A 26230-nucleotide genomic window follows, 5' to 3' on the forward strand; every position below is an offset into this window, starting at 1 on the left:
TACAGGAGTGGTTGGCGGAACAGTGGTCTCAGGCGAGTGGTCAGTGGGACGATCTAGTGCTCGTTTAGCCAACACTAGTAGAAAATCTTCGTTGGTGGACAAGAGAAAATCTGCTGAAGGAGAAATCCTTCTACGATCCGGAAGTACAAGCGATTGTCACAACAGACGCCTCACTCGCTGGGTGGGGGGCTCATTACGTTCACCGCACAGCTCAGGGTCTGTGGTCTCACGCGGCAGCACAGAACCACATCAATCTGCTAGAACTTCTGCCAATATTCAAAGCCCTCCAGGCGTTCGAATCTCACCTAGCGAACCAATCTGTGCAAGTCCGAACAGACAGTACTACAGCAATGTTTTACATCAGCAAACAAGCGGGCACACATGCTCCAAATCTGTCCAGGCTTGCGCAGCAAATTTGGAAATGGCCACTCAACAGGAAAATATTCCTATTGTCACAGCACGTTGCAGGGGAACTCAACTCTCTCTCACTCATTGAGCAGAGATCCCCTACCAGAAGAACACGAGTAGCAACTACACGCAGGGATCGTAGAACACCTCTTCTCTCAATGGGGTTTCCCCACAATAGACTTGTTTGTTACAAGCGAAAACAGGCAATGCCCAGACTTTGCATCCAGGTTCCGCCAGCCAGGCTGCAAGGGGAACACCCTATGGATGAACTGGTCAGGGTAATTTTCTTACGCTCCCCCCCCCCTCAACACCTCTGAGGAAGGTGGTGAATAAAATCCACAAGGAACAGGTGACGCTCATCCTGGTTGCTCCTATGTGGGCAAGACAACCCTGGTATCCACATCTGCACAAACTGGCGATGTGCGATCCCATCAAACCTCCGTGCCCGTACAATCTGCTCACTCAGCACGGGGGACTAACAGTGCACCCTCAAACTCCCTCAATGATCTTGGCAGCATGGCTCCTGAGGTCATAGAGTTTGGACATCTTAAGCTGCCACAGGTATGTATGGATATCTTAAAAGGAATCAAGAAAGCCTAATACTAGGCACTGTTATTTTGACAAATGGAGAAGATTTGTAATTCGGTGCCAGTCAAAACAAATTAACCCCATAGAATGTACTCCTTCCCACATTCGAACTTATGTGCTCCACTTGCTAGATGCAGGGTTAGTATTCAACTACTTAAAGGTCCACCTGGCTGCATTTTCAGTCTATACCACTTCCCACAATAAGGTCTCATGGTGGAAGGTACCGGTCATCAAGGCATTCATGGAGGAAGTAAAGAGACTCCATCCAATTTCTAACCCGCCTCTAGGATGGGATCTAATTGTTGTACTTGCTAAGCTCATGGGACCCCTTTCGAGCCGATGCATTAGTCTAGTCTCAAACACCTGACTTACAAGACTGCCTTCTTAGTGGCCATCACTTCCATAAGAAGAGTTAGTGAAATACAAGCATTGTCAGTGCAGGATCCTTTCTTTGTTGTACACAAAAAAAGCTGGTTTTACATACTCCCCATCGGTTCTTCCCCAAGTTAATCTCTAAATTTCACGTAAACCAGTCTAATGAGCTACCAGCTTTCTTCCAGGAACCCACCAGCTCAGCTGAAGTAAAACTCCTCACACTAGATGTGAGAAGGGTGGTCCTCTACTATGTACACAAGACCAGACCACTAAGAAAAACGGATCAACTGTTTGTCTCCATAGCAGCAGGCAGAGAAGGTTACCGCATTTCAAAGAATGCCATCTCTAGGTGGATAGTCAGATGTATACAATTGTGCTGTTCCCTATCAGACAAGACGCTGCCTTTTACACCCAGAGCTCACTCCACAAGGAGCACAGGAGCCACTCTGGCTTTCATTGCAAATGTCCCTCTAGACAGCATTTGCAAAGCAGCTACACGGAGCTCAATGCACACTTTCACTCAGCACTACTGCATTGACACTCATTCCAAGACAGATACACAGGTGGGACAAGCGGTTCTAAGACATCTGTTCGCCCACGAACCTTCTCACATCCCACCACCTTCCTCTAACACTGCTCGCTAATCTATGCACAGCATGTGATCGAAGCAGATTCTGCAAGCCTCAGAAGGGATACCTTACTCACCATAATTGTATTTCTGATGCTTGTATCTGTTTAGATTCACATGCACCCACCCTTCTTCCCCTCAGAGAGAAGGCGCATGGATGCTTATGAGCTTGTCTGATACATATCTGCTTGGATACAACTGTACTCGCGCTGCACTTCATGCTACCTCATGTCAGAAAAATAACAATCTGAGGGACCTGGACGCGTGAAGGACCATGGGTACTGTGGACATCACACTAGGGATAGTATTACTGGCACGCCCTGTCGACATCCCTTTTTGAATTTCGAAAAAAACTGTAATACTCTGCAGCTTCCACTAGATATCAGAAGTAAGATTACGGTGAGTAATGTATCCCATATATTTGGTTTGGTTTTAAAAATGTCCCTCCGTTTAGACACAAGTCACAATGTGTGTTGGTGTATTAGCCCTCTTTTCCACCTCTGGTTGTTTGTAGATCCTCTGCCACCAAATTGATCACCCATTCCTCCCCCTGTTGTTAGCTCCTCACTCTGTATCTCTTCTTCACTCACTGTGTACCTCCCTTTCTGACTTGTAAAGTGCTCTGTTGTTTCTCGAAGCTAGGTCTTCACTCAATACATACCCTAATAATAATCTCAAAAGTGTCAATGTGTGACTTTTTATCAAAGGTATGTATTTTTTATCAAATTGTTTTGGTTAAACTAACTTAGTTAAATACATAGATAACACTTTTAGTGGTTATACCCGACAAAGTATTGCAATTGAGTTAACAGGACAAATGCAAAACTCTTAAAACGTGAACAATTGTCAGTCTCGGTTCCAGCTATCATAAAGTAAAACATACAAAATTCATATTAATTTTTTCAGGGTAAGTCTACTTTGTTTATTGTCTGAGGGTAAGTGTACTTTTGTATTGTCTGTTTTGGCAGCTTGCTTGCAAATAGTATTTGCATTTCTTCAATTATTTAGTACATTTCAATTATGCAAGAGCATGGTACAAAATAGTTGTTTGTAATCCATTGTTACTTTTAAAAGTTTGATTTCACTGTCTTTAAACCATGTGGTTATGTATTGCAGATTCATTTTTTTCTTTTGAACCTTCAGGTGTTGAAAGCTCATCCACTACTAGCAGTGCTACTCCTGTATCCAACAATTATGATGCTTTGGAAGGTGGAGGCTATGCAGGTGAAATGTTTTCTACAGATCTGTTTTCAAATATGCTTTTCTTGAATAATTCTCTCAAAGTGCTCCCATAGAAAGTAATTGGCAAATGGGTATGTTTGTAATGTAGTTTATTGATTTTAAGATAGATAGCAAATGCAACCATCTACTTACCGACATGCAATCAAAAGCATATGTTTCATTGCTGCTAAACACAGCCTACGGTAGAGGGCTAAGAGTTCTATTTGCTACATCAGCTCATCAATAAACATTAAGAGCAGTCATTGTCATACAAGTACTTGTCATCGTGTGTTGGCCGAGATGGCAAATGCCTATCTGCCCTCTGCCACAATAGGACAGGCTGCATAATGCTTGTACACTACTATCTTCTTTGTATCCCTGCAGCTCTGGCAGAAACAGTAGGAAAACAACTTGCATAACAATGGTGGCCATCTTGGAATGACAATTTTAGCCACTGTTTTATACAGCGTACGCCTTGGCATCATATTTACTACATGCATTAATTCCCGACTGTGACTTTATAGCTATTTCTATATTATGTTTATTTGGTGTTTGATACTTATTTTAAAAATAGCAGCTCCTGATTTGTTTAAAGTCTCTGTATTATGTAAAAATGTTTAGAAAAACACTTGCAAGTAAACATCTGACTACACTTTGCAGTCAGAGAATTTTGCTTACGTTTGTGAATGATCATAGGAATGCAGGATTGTGTCTCTGCAATGGTGAAAGCTAATCTTTCGTTTTCGGTCTGTTCTGTGCTTTGCACCTAGCCATCTGACCTGGGATGTGTTTTTTCGGTCATGAATAATTAATTTTGTCATGTATAATCAATTTTAGAATATGAAATAGGTGACACCGATTTATTGAGGATAACTGTGACCTATTAGTCAGATAGGGCCAGGAAGATAGTGGTTGTGCCCGCCTTTCTCCTCATAATAGAATTTTTTCTGTGTCACCTTAGGTTTTATGATAAACTCATAAAATGATATTGGATGTATGCATACATTTTCCATATTGACAAATGCATTTATGTGGTTTGTTTTACTCTGTAAACATAGGACCAATGGCCTATGTAATAAATTATAACTATTTTAATATAAAATGACAAATACTTTTCATTGTGTGTAACATTCTGTGCGGTGATTTAAATAGCCTATAGAATGGGACCCAGTATGAGTTAAGACTGGGCCAGTAAATTAGCTGCAGAATGGTTCATTTGGAAGACCCCCCTATGTGTGTTCATTGCACCTAGCCACTGACATGCTGTTGAGGTGCACTGAATATCTGCAGTTGAAATCTCCCATAAAGTTGGCAATTTTTTTTAAAGGAAATGTACTTTATTAATGAATGAACACCATTGAGACCATTATAACTGTTAAATCATTCTCCAGCATGGGGTCTGGCATGGATTCACATGCGCATGAATATTCCCCGTCGTCAGGCCGGGAATCCTCGGTAAAGAAAAAAATCAGTATCAGTTTTGTTTCTGATCTCTTTCCCAGTAGTAACCAATCACTGGTCTCTGGGTCATACTGCCCCCAGCCAATGACTGCCCTCTCCCTAAGCCCCGCCTCTGGCAGCCCTCCTCAGATTTTTACCGCAAGCTCAAGTGTTGGGAGTCCTCATGTTTAGCTCTCGAGCTTTTGCTGCGTTTTCGCGCTTTTTTCAAAGAGAATTTCTAATTTTTCGGTCAAATAGAGCCTCAAGCTCCACCGTCTCTACATCCGATTAACGGGGATCCGTGTCGGATTTTTCTACGCCCCTCAAGGGTGAAGATTTCCTCGAGTTACGCTTCTTGGAGGAGTCCAGGAGTTTCTGCGGCCTACCCGAACATGGTCAAGGAGAAAGGAAGCTTGACGCCCAGAAAGCTGTTCAGGGTTTGCCCTGGATGCCAGCTGCAGAATGTGTTCAAGGAGGACAAGCACTCGAAATGTCTCTACTGCCTTCATGAGGACAAAATGCACATGGAGAAGGACTGTGCGTTTTGCAGGAACATGTCGGAACGGACCATCAAGGACTGACACCTTCGTCTCTCCAACTGGCTGGAAGGAAAGAGCCCGTCAGGTGAGAAGAAGTCCGAGCGGTCTTCTAAGTCCTGTGAGGGCGGCCCGGCGACGGGGGCCCAACAGAAGGCAAAGCACCGCGAGTAAGCGGGCACCGGGAGCGCCGAACAGTCATGCTCCTCGGCTGCCAGGCAGGGCGCATCCTCTCCAGCGCCATCAACCACGAGCTAACGCTCTGGCTCAGGGAAGAGGAAGGCCGAGAACCCGGCGAAACTTCTGGAGAGGCCCCGGTCGAGCTCGAAGGATCCGGCCGAGGGGGAGCGAGGCAGCGACCCTCCCCCCAAGGTGAAGGCCACTGGCCCACATAAGGTGGTAAAGGCCTTGATTCACCCGGCCAAGGCCTCTATCGAGGAAGTCGCAGCGGCCCTGGCGCAGCCTGTGGAGGCTACACCAGTGGAGGCGACCTCGGGGCCCAGAGTCTCCCTGCCTCCGCGGAGGGAAGCCTCTTTCAGACCCATCGAAAAGACCCCCGTGAAGACCCCAGCGGAAAAAGAAGGGGGGGCCGGTGGCCATTGTGGACACGGACACAGCATCCGAGGAGGAGCTGGTAGAAGTCTTGGAGGGCCTCGACAAGGGCGTCGAAGAGGCCCGTTCCCACGGGAGGGATCCCGACGAAGGTGACGACGAGAGCGACGGCGGCACCGGCGAGGGTCCTAGTCACCCGTCGCTTCCGGAGCCGCAGGCACAACTCGTGGCCATTTTGTTGGCAATACAATCCTTATGTTCGGAGATGAGGACGAGATTGCCGTTACCACCAACGGAGGAACCGGAACCAGGCTCGACGGAGGAGCCAGAGCCAGGCCCGGCAAGAAGCCCCCCAAACAAGAGAAGACGGATCCATCCAGCCCCGCCTTTTCAGCCTTGCGTCCTACTCAACCTTTGCCCAAATTCCCCATCCCTGGGGATGACACGGGAACGGACACAGCTGCGACGGGTACCGACGACGACGAAAAACTCCCATCGCCCCCAGCCCAGGCCTCCCCACCCGACGAGATCAGATCTTTCCATGCAATGATCGCCAGGGCATCCGAGCTTTTTCAGCTCTGCCCCGAAGAGAAGAAGGAAGATTTCCTTTACCAACAGCACGAGGCCAAGAGGAAAACGGTCCTCGCCGTGCCTCTGCTGGATGACATCTGGGACGAGGGTTTCATCCTTCTCAAGAACCCGTCTACGACGCCTGCCAAGAGGGATTGGTACGAGAAGAAGTACCGGGTCCCCGATGCGGCCCCTTTGTGCCTTAGGGCACAACCGACCCCTGACTCGGTCGTCTCAGAAGCTGGACGCAATGGGACGACAAGTTATCTCGTCGGCGGCAACAACGATTAAGGCGGCCAAAGCCCTTGCGATCGTGGCCCGCTACAACAGGGAGTTATGGTACAACATCGCCCCTCTGTTCAACTTCCTACCGGACGACAAGAGGGCCGAGGCCCTGGAGAGCTTGCAAGAAGGCAAAGTGGCGTCGGACCACGCCATTACAGTGGCAACGGACATTGCCGACACCGGTTTCCGCCAACTAGGCAACGGCGCTTGCCTTAGACGACAAGGGTGGCTCAAGGCGACGGATTTCCGCCAGGACGTACAAGCCAAGGTTTTAGACATGCCGTTCGACGGGAACAATCTGTTTGGGAAAAGAGTGGATGAGTCCCTCCAAGCCATCAAGGCGGACACGGAGACAGCTAAGGCCCTAGGCGTTCTCTGGCAACAAAGGCCGTACTTTCGGAGCACCGTAGGCAAGCAGGGTGCCTCCAAGGGATTCGGAGGTGGCTACTCTACGTACCACCAAGCGGCCCGCTCCTCATCGCAGGAAGCCTATAGAGGACGAGGCAAGTCGGGTGGACCCTGCCGTCGTCACCAGGGAGGCCAAGGCCGCAAGGCATCCTCCAAGCAAGATTGAACCGACCCTGGTGTCGGGCCCCCACCCAAGCACCCTGGTGGGAGGCCGGCTGGCGAAGTTCGTCAGCGTGTGGGAGTCCATCTCCACCGACCGTTGGGTGCTCGACGCCCTGACCCAGGGGCACGCCCTCGAATTTCTAAAAAAGTGCCCCTGCATTCCACCCGTGGCCAGGAAGGAAAATCACGTCCCTCAACTGCTATTGGAGGTAAGGGGCGATGCTCAAAAAAGGTGCCATCGAGCTTGTCCCGAAGAGGCTCCGGGGCTCCGGAGTATACTCGAGGTACTTCCTTGTGAAAAAGAAGACACGAGGATGGCGACCCATCCTGGACCTGCGATGACTGAACAAGTACATCAAGGCACAGAAGTTCCGGATGGTCACCCTCCAGCACGTGCTGGGACAGCTGGAGGAGGGCGATTTCCTGTCGTCATTGGATTTGGAGGATGCATACTTTCACATCCCCATTTTAAAAGGACACCGAAAGTTCCTCAGGTTCGTGGTCCAAGGGCGGCACTACCAGTTCAAGGCCCTCCCGTTCGGACTGAAATCGGCACCCAGGGTTTTCACCAAGTGCCTCGCTACAGTGGCGGCGCAGCTGCGCCTACAGGGGATCCACGTCTACCCCTACATGGACGATTGGCTCATCCGCGCAAGGACAAGGGAGCTCGCCATGGAACACACAGCAAAGAACGTCCAGCTACTCACGGACCTGGGGTTCTCCATCAACTTCCCCAAGTCCCACCTGGTCCCCTCACAAGTCGCACGGTTTCTGGTAGCCAAGCTCGACACAGTGGCGCGTCTGGCCTCACAGTCAGAGGAAAGGACAAAGGCCATCCTAGGCAAGGTGCAGCGTCTGCTGGCCACGGACGTGGCCAAGGTGAGGTCCATCAAGTCCCTCCTCGGGATGATGTCCTCTTGCATATATCTTGTGCGCCTGTGCAGGCTTCGGATGCGCCCTCTACAGGAGTTCCTTGATGCCCGCTGGATACAAGCAACGGGCAGCTTCGAAGACAGGATCCCTCTCAACGAGACCTTCCGTCGAGCGATCCTGTGGTGGGGCACCCGCGCTCATCTGGCGGCAGGAACAGATTCAGACCCCCGCCCACCAGGTGACGGTGACAACTGATACCTCCCTGGAAGGGTGGGGAGCACACACCGGAGATCTTCACGCGAGGGGCCTTTGGCTCCCGGAGGAGAAGCCGCTCCACATCAACATTCTGGAGCTCCAGGCAGTGTTCTGGGTCCTCGGGTATTTTCTCCCGCCCCTCACGGGCAAGGTTGTGAGGATATTCACCGACAACACCACCACGATGATTTACATCCGGAAGCAGGGCGGAACCAGGTCCCCAGCCCTATCCAAGGAAGCCCACGATCTGTGGCATTGGGCTGTTGCTCAAGGGATGTTTCTGGTTGCTCAAGGGATGTTTCTGGTTGCTCAAGGGATGTTTCTGGTGCCGTTTCATCTGGCAGGGATAAAAAACACCATCGCTGACTCACTCAGCAGAGGGCTGCGCTCGTGCCACGAGTGGGGAACTACACCAGGACCAAGTGGACCGACTCTTTCAGCGATGGGGCAAACCCCAGAGCGATCTGTTTGCAACGGCGCCCAACTCCAAGAGCCAGAGGTTCGCCAGCAGGTTTCCCCAACCGAGGAGCATGGGCGATGCATTCTCTTTCCCCTGGGATGGCCTGTTCCTATATGCGTTTGTTCCGTTGCTGCTCCGACTCGTCAACCAGCTCAGGAAGTCCCGGTGCAGGATGATCTTCGTCGCACCGGCGTGGCCGAGACAGATCTGGTTCCCGGACCTTCTGGGCTTGTCAGCGTCCCCAACAGTCAAGCTGTCGACGGACGCAGATCTTCTCTCCAGAGAAGGAGGCGCCATTCTTCATCACGACAGAGTCGCTGAACTTGCAGGCCTGGCTCCTGCAGCACTAGAGTTTGGAGGGTACGATATCCCAGCCGACTGCAGAGAGGTTCTTGCGAAGGCCAGGGCGTCCTCAACTCTCAAGTGCTACAGACATAAGTGGAAGAGGTTCTCTATCTGGTGCTGGGCACAGAAGATTACCCTCTGCGGATTACGGCCCCTCAAGTATTGCCGTACCTACTGTCGCTAGCCAAAGCTGGACTATCTCACGCTTCAATCAAGATACACCTGGCAGCGATTTCCCGATACACCAGGACTACAGGGCGGTCATCCCTGTGGCCTCATCGCCTGGTTAAGGAATTTATGAAAGGACTCTTTTGATCATTCCCGCCGGTGAAGGCACCAGCCCCGGCGTGGGAGCTCAACGTGGTGCTGACCAGGCTCATGGATCCGCCATTCGAGCCGTTGCATTCGGCCCCGTTGAAGTTTCTGTCATGGAAAACAGTGTTCCTGGTGGCCATCACCTCCGCAAGACGCGTGGGAGAGATCCAGGCGCTATCCTGCAAACCTCCATACCTGACCTTTCGCGATAAAAGGGTAGTGCTGAGGACGCACCCCTCCTTCATGCCCAAGGTGCCGTCGGACTTCCATCTCAACGAGCCCTTGGTGTTACCAGTCTTTTTCCCGTCGCCTTAGTCGCCGGCCGAGAGGACTTTGCACTCGCTGGATGTAGCTAGAGCGCTGAAGTTCTACTTGGACCGAACAAAGAGTTTTCGGAGGACATCGCAGCTGTTTGTGAACTTTGGACCTGTAAACCAAGGGAAGGCTCTCTCGAAGGCTTCAATTTCCAGATGGCTCTCCGGCTGCATCATGCACTGTCATCGGTTGGCAAACCGACCGTTGCCCGGCCGTCCAAGAGCCCATTCGACCAGAGCTATCGCTGCTACCACAGCGTTCTTGTCTGGTGTTCCCCTGCTGGACATCTGCAGGGCTGCTACGTGGAGGTCGACGCACACCTTCACGAGATTCTACTGCGTCGACCGGGATTCCACGGAGGAGTCCAGGGTCGGCCAAGCAGTGCTGCGCAACCTGTTCGCCTAAGGTGAGCCTGGTGAGGAGGTAAGAAATGCTTAATGTTGAGTTTTAATGTAATGCTTAATATTGAGCCTTGCCACCTCCCGTGGTTGTGCATGTGTACACTGCTATGTATCCTTATATTCATGAGCATGTGAATCCATGCCAGACCCCATGCTGGAGAAGGAACAAGTTACTTACCTGTAACTGTTGTTCTCCAGCATGGGTCTGGCATGGATTCACATGCGAACCCTCCCTCCTACCCCTCTGCGGCTCTTCACTTGGTCATGCTGCCACTTTACGTGCTACCAAATCTGAGGATGGCTGCCAGAGGCGGGGCTTAGGGAGAGGGCAGTCATTGGCAGGGGGCAGTATGACCCAGAAACCAGTGATTGGTTACTACTGAGAAAGACCGATCAGAAACGAAACTGATACTGATTTTTGCTTTACTGAGGATTCCCGGTCTGACGACGGGGAATATTCATGAGCATGTGAATCCATGCCAGACCCATGATGGAGAACAACAGTTACAGGTAAGTAACTTGTTCCTTACACATTGTGCATATCGCTATCATTTTTTCCGCAACATTTTCTCAACCCACACCCCCATCCCTCCCTCAACCGAGTGCAACCTCAGGGCAGTCAATGAAAGTGTCTCATCGCAGTCTTATGTCCAAGCTCTTCCTATTTCTGATTTCACCTTGTGGTGAGTCTTTCTTCCATATTCCCTTTTTTAATGTCCCACACATCTCCCGCGGTCTGATTTATGGTTCACTTGCACCTTATTCACTTTCCAGGTCCTCTGGCTTATGACATCACATTGTTTATTATTTCTAGCCTCCCGCAGCCATCCTTCATATTATGCCCCCTTCCCTCGAGGCTTTCCACTGTCTATAATTTCCCGGTTCTTTTATTTGGCTGTGGCCTCGGGCAGTACCTCTCAAGGAAGGTCATCCATGCCATTTCCCTCGATGGAGCCAAGCCTTGCATCTGCCCAGTCAATTGCTCAATTCTATACATGTCCATGTTTTTCATGTCCTATTGCTGCTCACCTGGGAGCTTCTCACTCTTCCATCCCCTTGCCAAGCATGCCCTAGCTGCCATCAATAGGTAGTGGGGCATATGAGGGTGCTTCACCCATTCCCCCTCCAGCACCTCCATTCCAAAAAGTACAGCAGGGGGGTTTAAATGTCTCGCCACCCCTTCCAAGGCCTTTATCCACCCCAGGACCTCCTTCCAATAATCCTGTACCTTTCCACATGACCACCACATATGCCAGTAATATTCTTTTTGACCACATTTCCTACAGCAATGGGGGTCTGTCCCTGGGTACATCTTAGATAATCTTATTGGATCCCATTGCCATCTGTATAAAGGTTTGATCCTGTGCAACTTGTACTGGCAAGCGATGGATGTTCGGTGTGCATTCTCACATAACATTCTCCACTGGCCATTATCAAGACCTATTTCCATGACCCTCTCCCATTTTCTCTTAAACGTTTCGATTTTCCGTCCCTGTGCTTCCAGTAAGGTTTGGTATAATTTGGATATCAATCCCTTCGTTCCACTCTTTGAGCTCAGTACCAGTTCTGTGCCTGTGAGTTCCCTCTGCAGTTCATCCTTCCATTTTACTGACATCAACACTCCCTCAGGCTGCAGGTACTTAAATACTGAAATCTTACCTATGCCCATGTTCTCCTCAAGTTCCTCCACACCTATGAATCCACCTGTCTTGAGGACTTGTCCTCTCCTTTCCACCCCGCCTCAAACAAGTCCTGGAATCTGGATATGGTCCGGAATGTGGTCACGTATTGGGGGCAGGGGGGGCATATGTGGCTCAGCAGAGACAGCCAAGTTGTAACTCCTGCCATTTCTTTCTTGACCCTCCACAGCACCCAGAGTGGATCCAGAATTGTATGTGCCTTTAGCTTGTTCGGGATCGCTTTTTGCAGTGCTCACAGCCACTCCCCCAGCGTGACTGGTCTCCACTGATAGTTTTCGATACCCACCCACTGTTTCTGCTTGTCCATTCGCAGGTGGGGTACTAGTGCTCTAAATTGGGCTGCCCTATAGTAGGTGCGCATGTCGGGAAGGCCGACCCCCTGACCCTCTTCTCTTTGGGTTGTATCAGTATTCTAGATGCTACCCTCTATTTTTTCTCTTGCCATATAAATTTCCCAATCCTCCTCCTTAACTCTACAAAGTGTAAGTCTAGTAGGTTTATTGGCAACGCTTGGTGTAGGTACATTACCCGCTGAAGCAGTGTCACTTTGATTCTCGACCATGTCTCTAGTTCTCCAAATAGCCTGTGCAGTAATGGGGGGAAAAGGGGATTTCAACTTGTGTAGTCTATCCAGATCTCTGGGTATTCTCACCCCTACGTATTTTATGCTTTCGTCTTCCACTGGTATCCCTAGGTCGCCCCATTTCCCTCTCTTCTCTCCAATCTCACCTCCCAAGGGAAGGAGGACCGACTTGCTTACATTCACCTTAAATCTTGACACTCTTCCATAGTCCTCCAGCGTCTGAAGCGCCCTTGGGACTGACACAGATCTCTGAGAGGTATAACAGTACGTTGTCTTTATGCATACTTATTTTGTGGCTATCCTCTCCCACCTTGATGCCACTTATCTGGTCGTCTCCCCGTATCTTCTCCACCAGGGGCTCCATCATCAAAGCGAAGAGCAGAGGGGACAACGGGCACATCAGCCTAGTGCCCCTTCTGAGTTCAATATTTCCCTCAAATTTTTTCCATTCACAACCACCCTTGCTGTGGGGTTTGAATAAATTGCGCTGATAGCCCGACATATTCTGTCCCCGATACCTATTTTCTTCAGTATTGCCAATTTTAAAAAAACATTCTACCTGGTTGAAGAGCTTCTGCATCTAAACTCAGTAGTGTGTAGTCTGATGGATACCCATCGACCCGCTCGATGAGGTCCGGGGTTTTCCGTATCGTGTCTGGGTCCTGTTTTCCTGCTATAATTCCCATTTGCTAGGTGGACAATACTGGGCATCTTCTCTTCGAATCGTGTTGCTAGTATACGCGTGAATATCTTTTCATCCACGTTTAAGAGTGAGATTGGTCGGTATGATGAACATGGGGTTGGATCCCTCCCTCCCTCCCTTCCTTGGGTATTACCATTATCAATGCTCTGCTAAAGGTTGCCAGCGCCTCTCCCTTGTTCAGAATATGATTATATAGGTATCAGCGTCCCTGCGTATCGCTTATAGAACCCTATTGGGAAACAGTCTTCCCCTGGAGCTTTCCCATTTGGGAGGAGCAATCGCCTCCTGAAGCTCTTCGGCGGTTATCTGACTCTCTAGGTGGGCTTGTGAGCCTGGTCATTCTCACATCCCATTATTTTCCGATTTATAAAGCTTCTCATAGTATTGGGTGAAGCCTTCTGTTATTTCTATCGGCGTACTACTGGGGCCCTCTTCGGAATTTTCTCGGGTAGACACCCATCTCTCTGCCCTCTGTGTCCGTAGCCTTGCTGCTAAAAGAGTTTCAGCGTTGTCCCCTTTTTCGTAATATTTCTGCTTAAGGTATCTCAACTTCCCCAGGGTTTCCCCATTCTAACCGCTTTCAGTTCTGCCCTCCTTTGCCAGCAATTACTCCCTCGTCTCCTCTGCCCTACCCCCCCGACCCTCTGGCATGCATCCATTCCTCCCCTTCAACCCTCTCTTTCCAGAGCCTCTCTTCCTGTAGGCATCTTTCCCTTTTCAGTTGCGCGCCTTTTGTTATCAAGAGCCCTCTCCAGGTCGCTTTCTCCACATCCCTGACTATCCCTGTGCCATTTATCTCGAAGTATTCTGCTACGGCTTTGGCTAGTTGGTCAGCAAATAGTGGGTCTTTCCATAGTAATTCATTGCATCGCAAGCTATCTGGCTTGTACAGCCCTTCTACATCTAGGGTCATCCGGACCATATCATGGTCAGTCCTTCCCACTTGTCTGATATTCCTTACTCTCGTCCCCTGGTCTCTGTTCAGTAATAAATAATCAATCCTGGTGTATGTGGTGCGGGGTGAAAAAAAGGTGTAGCCTCTCTCTTGTGGGTGTTGCTTTTCCCACACATCGCCTAAGCCCCGTGCCTCCAATGTGCATCTTAGATGTCCTAGTCTCTCCTCTCCACCATGGGCCCCTTCCTCTCCCTCTGTTCTCCAATCCCATGTTTCGTTCACCCAGGAGTTAAAATCTCCCCCTATAATGTATAACTCTGCTTCCAGCCTTTGTACCTCATCCAATGCTCTCTCTATGAATCCCGTTTGTCCCTGATTGGGTACATACACTGTGGCCAATACCGCTCTTGTCCGCTCCAGAGTGCCCTGTAGCATCAACAACCATCCTTCCATTTGTTTACTCACTGCGCACTCCCGTAATCTGCATTGTTTGTTTAGGACCATCCCCACTCCCCCTTTCTTAGTTGGCCCGGAGGCCCAGTGGACCTGTCCTATACCCGCCCCTCTCAGGGTACGTTCTTCCCCCTTCACCTGTCGCTTTTCTTGGAAAAAAAGCACCTAGAGGGAAGCGTTACGGAATTCCCTCACCACTAAAGTTCTCTTTGTAGGTGAATTTAATCCTTTCACATTTAGTGTGCCCACAATCAGACCCCTGTTAGCTTCATCTATCCCCATTTTGTTTGTCACCACTTGGCCACCTTTTCCATCCCTATATGGATATTGACTCTCCCTTTACCACATTACCTTTGTCATGGAATCTATTCATCCCGTGACTGATGGACACCTCGTTGAGGTCTAACCAACTACTCAAACCCCCAGCAAACTTTTTAACTGTTAGGCATTTTAACCTGTTGAGTTCTGCGATTCGTCTTTAGACGCCCTCTTTTCTACAGAGGTCCACGTTGGAGTGGAGTTGTCTCTCTCCCTCCAGTATTTAGCTTTCATACCTTTCTGTCCTGCCTGGGATTACCACTGTTCCCTCAGCCTTCACCCAGTCTCTTCTCGAGGATTGTTCTCTTGTGGCTACATTAACATTGTGGGTGTCTTATGAGGCGATGGTCCATTCAGCCACATGTATTTGCTTCCCGTTTGTCCTCTTTTCCTTCTCTGCGGCCCTGTGTTAGATTGTGTCTTTTCCCTGATCGTAGTCGGTCCTTCGGGTCCCCTCGTTTCAACCTCCATGTCTGCTGTGAGGTGACACAGGGCTTGCTCCTCTTCGTCTGCTGAGGCTATGCGATAAGTCTACTGCTTCCACTTGGGTATCCCCATCTTTACCCGATGCATTTTTCTTGCATCCATTTCGTGAGGGGTCTGCAGTCTCTCCGCTTGGAGGTTGGACAGGTCTTCATAAATCGCTACCTTGGAGCCTTCGAAGTCACTTCTCTACACTGTTTTGCTCTGTTTAGCACTTCTACTTTGTCCTTATTACTTAGGAATGTTGCTACTATGGAGCGGGGGCTGCTTCCATATGGTTTCCCACCTGTGTGCCTTTTCCAGTTGTACCACCTTTCCTCCTCCTGCTTCATAGAGGTGATGCATGAGAGCCTGGACTTTCTCCTCCACTTGCCTCAGGGTTTCTCTTGCTATTTCTTTGAGACCTAGTATGCGTATATTGTTTCTTCTCTCTCCATTTTCCAAGTCGTCCATTTTTAGCATCACCTCTTTCTCGCAGAGTTCCAGCTCGGTCATCCTGGCATCGAGCTGCATTGCCACCATGTCGGCATTGAGCTGATTATGCTCCAGACCCTCCACCTTGCTTTCAACAGTGCCCATCCTGCTTGTGAGAGATCTGCCAGTGAAGCCTGTATATCTCCTCTTCCTTCGTGGAGAAGAGGGACATGTCCACCTCTGTCAGTACTCTCCCGTCTGGGGCCTTTCTCATCAACCCTCCTTGTTTCCTGGGTTGCTGCACCATTGAGTCCATCCTTTCCTCTATCCTGGGCCTTTCTCTAATGCTCTCTTCCTATTTCCCCCCCCCCACCCCCTCCTTTACTTCCCCTCATCTTCGTCTTTCCCCCGTGCTTCCCTGTGTCTATCCTCTCCTGTTGACTCTGTCCACCGGTTCTCTTATCCAGGAGCTCGGCCGCTAGCCCCTCTCCACTTCACCTCCTATGTGGTTTTTCTTCCCTGCCCACGGCGTCCGTGGCTTCTGTTGCTGTCTTATCTACGGGTACGCAGTCTGCTGTTCCTGTCCTGCCGCTGTGGGGCGCCGGGTTCAGACTCCAGAGGGTGGGCAGCAACGTTGCGTCTGTTCCACTCACTCCTTGTTTCAATCGCTTATTTCAATGCGGCTCTCCCTCCCTCTCCATTTGGTGCCCTTTTCCGGTTTGCGTTGTTAAGTCTATCCTAATATCAAGTGGCAGTTCTCCTTCTACTGCTCTATTTTTGAAGGATATGGGCTAGGCAGTTCGAGCCCAGGTCTGTCTCTGATGTGCTCGGGTGTGGCTGCTCGAGGGTCTGCCTGATGGGGCCTTTCACTAGTCTTGGGTCTGTTTCCTGCCAACCCAGTGACCCGACGAGCCGGGGCGACACTTCCTTAAGCAGCACAAACCGCCGCGTACCGTTCCACTGCACTCTTGTGTTCTATATCCATCGACTTGCTTACCCCTGCAGGATAACCAACCTTCCGGGGAAGTAGGTGCCCAGAGGACCCAGCCCCCCCTTCCCCTCTTTTTCCGCAGGTATCTGTGGGGACTTTCAGGTGCTTAGGACATTGCCCCCTTTCCTCGTGGTTAGCACCCTTCTCACGCTGTGTTTAAGATCGTGCTGGGGCTCGCTCCTCTTTGCCACCGTTAGTGGTCCAGGCACAGCTATGTGTTACGGCTTCACTCACTTTGGTAGTTGGGGCTTGGGCGTACCATCCTTTCAAGGAACAGATCACACTGTGTGCCTTGCGGCCGCCTTTTCTACCCTTACCACTGCCGGGCCTCCTCACCAATTATCTTCTGCCCACTAGAAGGCTTGGGGGATGGGGGCGGGGGGTGTTCAGGGGCCAGTGGTATGGTCATCCACCTCTACTAACCTTCTCCTGGGGCTGCCCCACTGCTGCAGGCTTCTCTCTGTCGCTCTCGCCTCTCCGTTCTCCTTCCCGGGCCCCTCTTTCCTTCCCACGGCGGCTCCTCCCTATGCGGCACTCTGGCCTGACCACCTGTCTCTCTCCGTGGGCGCCGGTCCTCCTGTTTCTCTACGTTCCTCACTTGCGTGCCACACCTCTGTCGTTGGGCTGCACTTCTGGCCACCTCTCCTCAGCAAGGACTTTCCGCATCGCACCTCTGTCCTTGAGTATGTTCCAGTTGGTTACAGAGGCTCAGGCCGTCATGCCTTTCCCACTACCGGGTGGCCTAGTCTCCACATTCTTGGCAGAGCACTGCTGTTGGTCACCGTTGCCACGATTACTTGTGGCTTCCCGTGTGCTGTTTATTTTCACCCACCACTTCATTCCATTTTCGGGTGTTTCCTCGGGTTGGGGGATTTCAATCTCGTCGCATTTATGCTGGAGGGAACGGGAGCTGTTTGCTAAGTGGCCTTTTCTCCTGTGCCCCATGGTGATCTCCAAGTCGGCCATTTTAATTGTGGTTTCTTCTTGATGGAATTATTCAGAGATTAGTATTTCCAGCGTGAAAAAAGTGATCTATCCAAATGTTGCTCTCTAGTTCATTACGTTATTATTAGGATATTTATTGAGCGTGGACGTAGCTTTGGGAAGCAGCAGTGCGCTTTACAAGTCATATAGGAAGGACATGGTGAGGGAAGCAGAGATGCAATGGAGAAGGGAAGCTAACAACTCGGGTGGGTAGTTTGTCAGCCACCGATCTACAAGCAACTAGGGGAGGGAAACTGGGTGGAGCAGATCACTGAATCTTGGGTTCAGTGGGCAGTAGAGGAAGAGGGACTTGGGTGTTATGAAGGAGCCATTCGTACATCTCATTACTAACTCATAGCCACTCCTCTGAGAGTATTGAGCTCCTTCCTGAAATGTAGATGTCGGCGAGTGTGTGTGTCTGGCGTTTTTGGGGAGGAAGTACCCTAGTCTGTTGCCTTGGAGAGAAAGGGCCTGTCTTCGTCTTTCTTTTCAGCACCGTCTAAGTTAAACTCTGCACATGTCCTTACTTCTGGTGGATCGTAGGCCTGCAGAGATGGAGAGTTTTTCAGTGAGGTGACTTACATATGTTAGGTCATTCCAGAAGTTCTGCTCCTAAATGAAAAAGAAATAGACCCAAAAATGACCTATTATCATTAAGCTTTCACTGCCATAGTGAATGTTTGGATGACCAGTTTGGACTGTGCAGGGTACAGCTGTTTCCAGCTTGCTTGATCACTGCTGCTATGTTTTCTACCTCCGTTAGGCCAGTTGTTGTTCGTTTTTCTGTAGACCATCTGTTGCCCGGGAAGAGCCCCTTGCCGATTTGTTGTCACTATGATGCTGATCACGTCCTAATACCTATTTAGTTACCTCTTTCAAGGCATCTCGATGAAGGGCAATCTTTAAAGGGCCTTGTTAATTTCTGTAGCTTTTCTGATGAGATCCAGTTAAGAGACAGAAGCCACTTTACAACAACTTGTTTGAGTACCTAACCTCTTATTACGTGCTGTTTTTCTACTCCTATTTCTGTGTGAAACCCATATTGTTCCCATGCTAATTTTAGAGTAAAGCACAGGACTTACATTCTTGCCCATGTGTATTGTAAATAGGATTCTTATCATTATTCCACATCTAGTGTCTTGGTTTGAATTGAATACTGTTAATTGCCTGTTTGTGTGTTTTGAATACCGAAGCTATTTATATTCCCATTTTAAATCTTAGGATCCTGTGTGTGATCTGCTCATCCCTCCTCATTACATGATTCATACCGATAGTCGTCCTGCCATAGGCATTGTTGCAATATCTTAAACTATTTGGATACTTGATTACATTTCTCGTGGTGCATTTGAATGTCTTTGTCTATTCTATGTCCTATCATTCTGGCAAGTTATACAGTACAGATATGTGAGTTTATAACCAGCAAATATGTAAAATAATTTTAAATCATTTTTGGGTGATTTTAACATTTATTGGAATGATGATGGTGGTGATCATAGTTTTTCATTGCTCTTTGACACATTGATAAATGTAAATATTGTCAATTGCTTCTCTTTTTCAAAAAATTATGAATGTTCTCATAATACCAATGTTAATTATCTATCCTCTGATTGCAGTTTCTTAGCTCTACATTGGGCCAGTTCTTAAACTTCATCTTGCTCTGTTAATCGCAAACAGCACGTTTCCTCTTGATTTTTTACAGCCCACCATAGAGGCGGCAAACTATGATATAAATCTCCTAATATCAAGATTTGTCTCCAACTACAACATTCTTTCCATCTGTAAATTCCAGGAGACCAAATCAGTGTTTTTACAGTCTGACATTTCTAATGCTTTTATTAGATTTATTATTGTTCAAGCCAGTTTGTTTAATATTTACTTTACCAGTAAGATTGCTACAATCCAACAGATTATTGCTTCTAAAAGAAATCACATTTCTCCAGCATGGGGTCTGGCATGGATTCACATGCTCAAGAATATTCCCCGTCGTCAGGCTGGGAATCCTCGGTAAAGAAAAAACCAGTATCGGTTTCGTTTCTGATCTGTCTTTCGTAGTAATAACCAATCACTGGTCTCTGCGTCATACTGACCACAGCCAATGACTGCCCTCTACCTAAGCACCGCCTCTGGCAGCCATCTTCAGATTTTTACCGCACGTTCATGTGTTGGGATCCTCGTGCTATTGCTCTCGAGCGTTAGTGCTATTTTTTCACGTTTTTTCTCAAAAACTTTGTTTTTTTTTCGGTCAAAAGAGCCTCAAGCTCCACCGACTCTCCATCCGATCAACGGGGACCCGTGTCGGATACGTCTGCGCCCCTCAAGGGTGAAGATTTCGTCGAGCTATGTTTTTGGAGGACTCCAGAAGCTTCTCAGGCCCGGACATGGCCCTGGAGAAGGGAAGCTCGACGCCCGGAAAGCTGTTCAGGGTCTGCCCTGGATGCCAGCTGCAGAACATCTTTAAGGAGGACGAACACTCCTTTTTTCTCTACTGCTTACATGAGGACAAGACGCACGTGGAGAAGGACTGTGCGTTTTGCGGCAATATGTCGGAGCGGACCATGAAGGACCGCCATCAACGCCTCGCCAGCTGGCTGGAAGGGAAGAGCCCGTCAGGCGAGAAGAAGAGGAAGAAATCCGAGCGGTCTTCTAAGACCTTTGAGGACGCCCCGGCGACGGGGGTCCAACACAAGGCCAAGCACCGCGAGTCCGCTGGCACCGGGAGCGCCGAACGGTCGGGCTCTACGGGCGCCAGGCAGGGCGCACCCTCCCCGGTACCTTCAGCCACGAGCCAAAGGCTCTGGGTCGGGTAAGAGGAAGGGCGAGCACCCGGCGAGGCTCCTGGAGAGGCCCCGGTCGAGCTCGAAGGCCCCATCGGAGGGGGAGCGAGGCAGTGTCCCCCCCCCCTCAAGGATAAGGCGGTGAGCGCACCTAAGGTGGTGAAGGCCTTAATCCATCCGGCCAAGCCCTCTATCGATACGGTCATGGCGGCCCTGGCTCAGCCTGTGGAGGCTACACCAGTGGTGGCGATCTCAGGGCTCAGAGTCTCCCTGCCACCTCTGAGGGAGTCCTCTTTTGTGCCCATCGATAGGACCCCCGTGAAATCCCCGGCGGGGAAGAAAAAGGGGGGGCAGGGCGTCGTCGTAGATTCGGCTCCAACCTGATCGAGGTCTTAAGCCACAGCCTTGGCGTGGATGAAGACCGGCCCGTCGGGATGGATCCCGACGCAGGTGACGACGACATCGTCGAGGGTGCCGACGGGGCCCCTGATCGCCCGTCGGATTCCCCTCTGCCAGCGCCGCAAGACAACTCGGCGGCCATTTTGTTGGCTATACAGTCCTTATGCTCAGAGATAAGGACGAGACTACCGTTGCCGACGGAGGAACCTCTCCCGTCGGGGGATCCTGAACCGGGACCTTCGGGTGTTCCCCCGCCCAAGAAAAGAAGGATTCACCCTCCACCTCCTTTTCAGCCGTCGCGACCCGTCCAGCCCTCCTCCCCGTCCACCCGAGGGGATGATACGGGGACTGACACCGCAGCGATGGGTACGGACGACGAGGTATACCAGGATCTGCCGTCGTCACCTCCCACCAGGGCTTCTCCGCCCGACGAGATTGGATCGTTCCACTCCATGATCGCCAGGGCATCCGAGCTTTTCCAACTCTGCCCTGAGGAGAAGAAAAAGGAAGGATTCCTTTATCAACGGCGCGAGGCCAAGAGGAAGACGGTCCTCGCGGTGCCTCTACTGGACGACATTTGGGATGAGGGCCTCGCCCTCCTCAAGAACCCTTCCACGACGCCAGCTAGAAGAGACCGGTACGAGAAGAAGTACCAGGTCCCGGACGCGGCCCCCCTGTGCCTCCGGGCGCAGCCTACCCCGGACTCCGTCGTCTCCGCGGCGGCCAGGAAGAAAGCGGGGGGGGTGCGGCCTCCACATCGACTTCCCCACCGGACGGCGAGGGAAAGAAATTGGACGCTATGGGACGCAGGGTCATCTCGTCTGCAGCGACGACGATTAAAGCGGCCAACGCCTTGGCTATCGTGGCCCGCTACGGCAGGGAGCTATGGTACAAACTGGCTCCCCTGCTGGACTTCCTACCGGACGACAAGAGGGCGGATGCCCTGGAGATCCTACAGGAAGGTGAGGTGGCGTCGGACCACGCCATCACTATTGCGACGGACATCGCCGACACTGGGTTTCGCCAGTTGGGCAACGGCGTGTGCCTTAGGCGGCGTGGATGGCTCAAGGCTACGGACTTCGTCAAGACATACAGACCATAGTCCTGGACATGCCGTTCGATGGGAACAACCTGTTTGGGAAAACAGTGGACGATTCCCTTCAGGCCATTAAAGCGGACACTAAGACGGCCCGGGCCCTTGGGGTTCTGCAGCAACGACGGACGCCCTTTCGGAGCAGCGGAGGCAAGGGCGCCTCCAAAGGTTCCGGCGGCGGTTTCTCCACCTACCGTCAAGCGGCCCGCTCGTCGTCTCAGGAGGCCTACAGAGGACGAGGCAAGTCTGGCGGACCCCGCCGTCGTCGCCAAGGAGGTCAAGGCGGCAAAGCCTCGGCGAAACAGGATTGAACCGGCCGTGGGGTCGGGCCCCCGCCGAAGCACCCTGGTGGGAGGCCGGCTGGCGAGCTTCGTCAGCGTGTGGGAGTCCATCTCCACCGACCGTTAGGTGCTGGACGCCTTAGCCCGGGGCCACGCGCTCGAGTTTCAAAGAAGGTGCCCACGCGTCCCCCCCCGTGGCCAGGAAAGAGCTTCACGTCCCTCAGCTTCTCCTGGAGGTAAAGGCGATGCTCAGGAAGGGCGCCATCGAACTCGTCCCAAAGAGGCTTCGGGGCTCCGGAGTTTATCCGAGATACTTCCTCGTGAAGAAGAAGACGGGAGGATGGCGCCCCATCCTAGACCTGGGACGTCTGAACAAGTTCACGTCCTGGGTCAGCTGGAGGAAGGAGACTTCCTGTCGTCGTTGGATTTGGAGGATGCCTACTTCCATATTCCCATCCTAAAGGGGCACCGAAAATTCCTCAGGTTTGTGGTCCAAGGGCGTCACTACCAGTTCAAAGCCCTCCCCTTCGGACTACGGTCGGCACCCAGGGTATTCACCAAGTGCCTCGCACCGGTGGCGGCGCAGCTGCGCCGCGAGTGGTCCACGTCTACCCCTACCTGGACGACTGGCTCATCCGAGCCAAGACGAGGGAGCTCGCCGTGGACCACACGGCAAGGACCGTCCAACTTCTCACGGACCTGGGATTCTCCGTGAACTACGCCAAGTCCCACCTGGTACCCGCGCAAAACGCACTGTTTCTGGGAGCGAAGCTCGACACAGTGTCCCTTCTGGCCTCCCCGTCGGAGGAAAGGACCAGGTCCATCCTGGGCAAGGTACAGCGGATGTTGGTTTCCGACGCGGCCAAGGTGAGGTCCATCTAGTCCCTCCACCGAATTATGTCTTCTTGCATCTACCTCATTCCCATGTGCAGGCTCCGGAGGAGAGGATCACACTCGACGAGAGTTTCCGCCGAGCGGTCCGGTGGTGGGGCACCCGCGCGCATCTGACGGCGGGCACGGACTTCCAGACCACAGACCACCAGGAGACAATGACCACGGATGCCTCCCTGGAAGGGTGGGGAGCGCACACCGAAAATCTGCACGTGAGAGGCCTTTGGCTCCCGACGGAGAAGTCCCTCCATATCAAAGTCCTGGAGCTCCGTGCAGTGTTCTGGGCCCTCAGGTCCTTCCTTCCGTCCCTCAAGGGCAAGGTGGTGAGGATCTTCACCGACAACACCACCACCATGTTTTACATCAGGAAACAGGGCGGAACCAGGTCCCCAGCACTGTCCAAGGAGGCGCAGGACCTGTGGCATTGAGCCGTCGCCCAAAGGATGTTTCTGGTGCCGTTTCATCTGGCAGGGATAAAAAACACCATCGCCGACTCACTCAGCAGGGAGCTGCGCTCGTGCCACGAGTGGGAACTACGGCAGGATCTAGTGGATCGCCTCTTCCGACGGTGGGGCACACCCCAGATCGACCTGTTCGCGACGGCGACGAACTCCAAGTGCCGGAGGTTCGCCAGCAGGTTTCCCCAGGCGAGGAGCATGGGAGATGCTTTCTCGTTCCCCTGGGAGGGCCTGTTCCTCTACGCGTTCCTCCTTTGCCACTGCTAATCCGGCTCGTCAATCAGCTCAAGAGGTCACGGTGCAGGATGATCCTCGCCGCACCTGCGTGGCCGAGGCAGATATGGTTCCCGGACCTTCTGGACTTGTCAGCGTCCCCGCCAATCAAGCTGCCGGTGGACGCGGATCTACTCTCCAGGGAAGGAGGCGCCATCCTCCACCACGACCCGAAATCGCTGAACTTGCAGGCCTGGCTCCTGCAGCGCTAGAGTTTGGAGGATACGACATACCGGCCGACTGCAGAGAGGTTCTTGCAAAGGCCAGGGCGTCCTCGACTCTTAAATGCTACAGACACAAATGGAAGAGGTTCTCTGTCTGGTGCCACGCACAGAAAATTAACCCTCTACGGATTATGGCTCCCCAGGTATTGCCGTACCTGCTGACGCTGGCCAAAGCTGGACTGGCACACGCGTCCATCAAGATTCATCTTGCTGCGATCTCCCGATACACCAGAACCACGGGCCGGACGTCCTTGTGGTCTCATCGTCTGGTGAAAGAGTTCATGAAGGGACTGTTCAGATTGTTCCCGCCGGTGAAGGCGCCGGCCCCGGCGTGGGAGCTCAACGTGGTGCTGACCAAGCTCATGGGACCTCCGTTCGAGCCTCTGCACTCGGCCCCGTTGAAGTTTCTGTCGTGGAAAACAGCGTTTCTTGTGGCCATCACCTCCGCACGACGGGTGAGAGAGATCCAGGCCCTTTCCTGCAAGGCCCCGTACTTGACTTTTCACGACACAAGGGTAGTGCTCAGGACGCACCCCTCCTTCATGCCCAAGGTACCGTCGGACTTCCATCTCAACGAACCCTTGGTGTTGCCTGTGTTGTTCCCGTCGCCTTCGTCGCCGGCTGAGAGGACTTTGAGCTCGCTGGATGTGGCTAGAGCGCTGAAGTTCTACGTGGACCGCACAAAGTGTTTTCGGAAGACGTCACAACTCTTTGTGAATTTTGGACCTGTCAATCAGGGGAAGGCTCTCTCGAAGGCTTCCATTTCCAGATGGCTCTCCGGCTGTATCATGTACTGTCATCGGTTGGCAAACCGACCGCTGCCTGGCCGTCCGAGAGCCCATTCCACCAGAGCGATCGCAGCTACCACGGCGTTCCTTTCTGGTGTGCCCCTGCTGGACATATGCAGGGCTGCTACGTGGAGGTTGACGCACACCTTCACGAAATTCTACTGCGTCGATCGGGATTCCAGGGAGGAGTCCAGGGTCGGCCAAGCAGTGCTGCGCAACCTGTTCGCCTGAGGTGAGCCTGGTGAGGAGGTAAGATGCTTAATGTTGAGTTTGATGTAATGCTTAATGTTGAGCCTTTGCCACCTCCCGTGGTTGTGCATGTGTGTACTGCTATGTATTCTTTATTCATGAGCATGTGAATCCATGCCAGACCCCATGCTGGAGAAGGAACAAGTTACTTACCTGTAACTGTTGTTCTCCAGCATGGGTCTGGCATGGATTCACATGCGAACCCTCCCGCCTACCCCTCTGCGGCTCTTCACTTGGTCATACTGCCACTTCACGTGCTTCCAAATCTGAAGATGGCTGCCAGAGGCGGTGCTTAGGTAGAGGGCAGTCATTGGCTGTGGTCAGTATGACGCAGAGACCATTGATTGGTTATTACTACGAAAGACAGATCAGAAACAAAACTGATACTGGTTTTTTCTTTACCGAGGATTCCCAGCCTGACGACGGGGAATATTCATGAGCATGTGAATCCATGCCAGACCCATGCTGGAGAACAACAGTTACAGGTAAGTAACTTGTTCCTTTTCTGTTTTATCCCCTTTTTAATTTCCCCATTTGCAATACTTTTTCTCTTCCTGTCAAGACTCTTTATTGTGCTTCTATCAATCTGGTTACTTTCTCTGGTGAAGCACTGAAACCGTTTAGGTGGCGGATGATGGCCTGTGCATTCTGTATTCCAGTGTGTCCTATTAACTAATTCTTCTAAATCTGTCATCGCCATTTGATACATTGGCCGTGGGGGGCTGTGGGAGCGTGATTTACATCCTACCCACACGCATTGGATTGCATCGTTGCTTCCTGGCTTGGTTCTTTTCCTTTCTGCGTAATTGCATGCCGTTTTATTCAGGTTGGAACCAGAAGGTCTGGCCACCTTCTCATGGAGTTTAGTCCCCCTAGTGCCATTTCCCCAATATCTACATGGTCCCCACTGGGGGACTCCGGTGTCCCGTATGGGTCTCTCAGTTCATCAGTGCGTTGGCTACACCCAGCTCTATCCTAGGGTGGTGTTGGCTGATGTTTGCCTCTTGGGGGGGAGGGGGGATGCTTAAGTGCCATATACGCTTGGATGCCCTCCTTTTCACTTACTCAATCCTTTTCTCTGTATGCTACTCTCTTCACTTGGTGTTACTCCTATGCCTCATCCCCATCCTCTGTACTTA

At 51.4% G+C, this 26230-nt stretch overlaps 1 protein-coding gene across 2 annotated transcripts in view; it reads left to right on the plus strand.

The window, feature by feature from the left end:
- The window catches only part of SEC24B (SEC24 homolog B, COPII coat complex component), a 2214138-nt gene that overhangs the window by 266857 nt on the left and 1921051 nt on the right, over positions 1–26230 (plus strand). For both annotated transcript variants that reach the window (XM_069630875.1, XM_069630876.1), the window contains exon 5: positions 3143–3223. In XM_069630875.1, coding sequence (XP_069486976.1) covers positions 3143–3223 — 81 coding nt within the window. The remainder of the gene's footprint in view (positions 1–3142; positions 3224–26230) is intronic.

Source organism: Ambystoma mexicanum, chromosome 6q (genome assembly GCF_040938575.1).
Source record: "Ambystoma mexicanum isolate Mex_15411 chromosome 6q, UKY_AmexF1_1, whole genome shotgun sequence".
Taxonomy (NCBI): Eukaryota; Metazoa; Chordata; class Amphibia; order Caudata; family Ambystomatidae; genus Ambystoma; species Ambystoma mexicanum.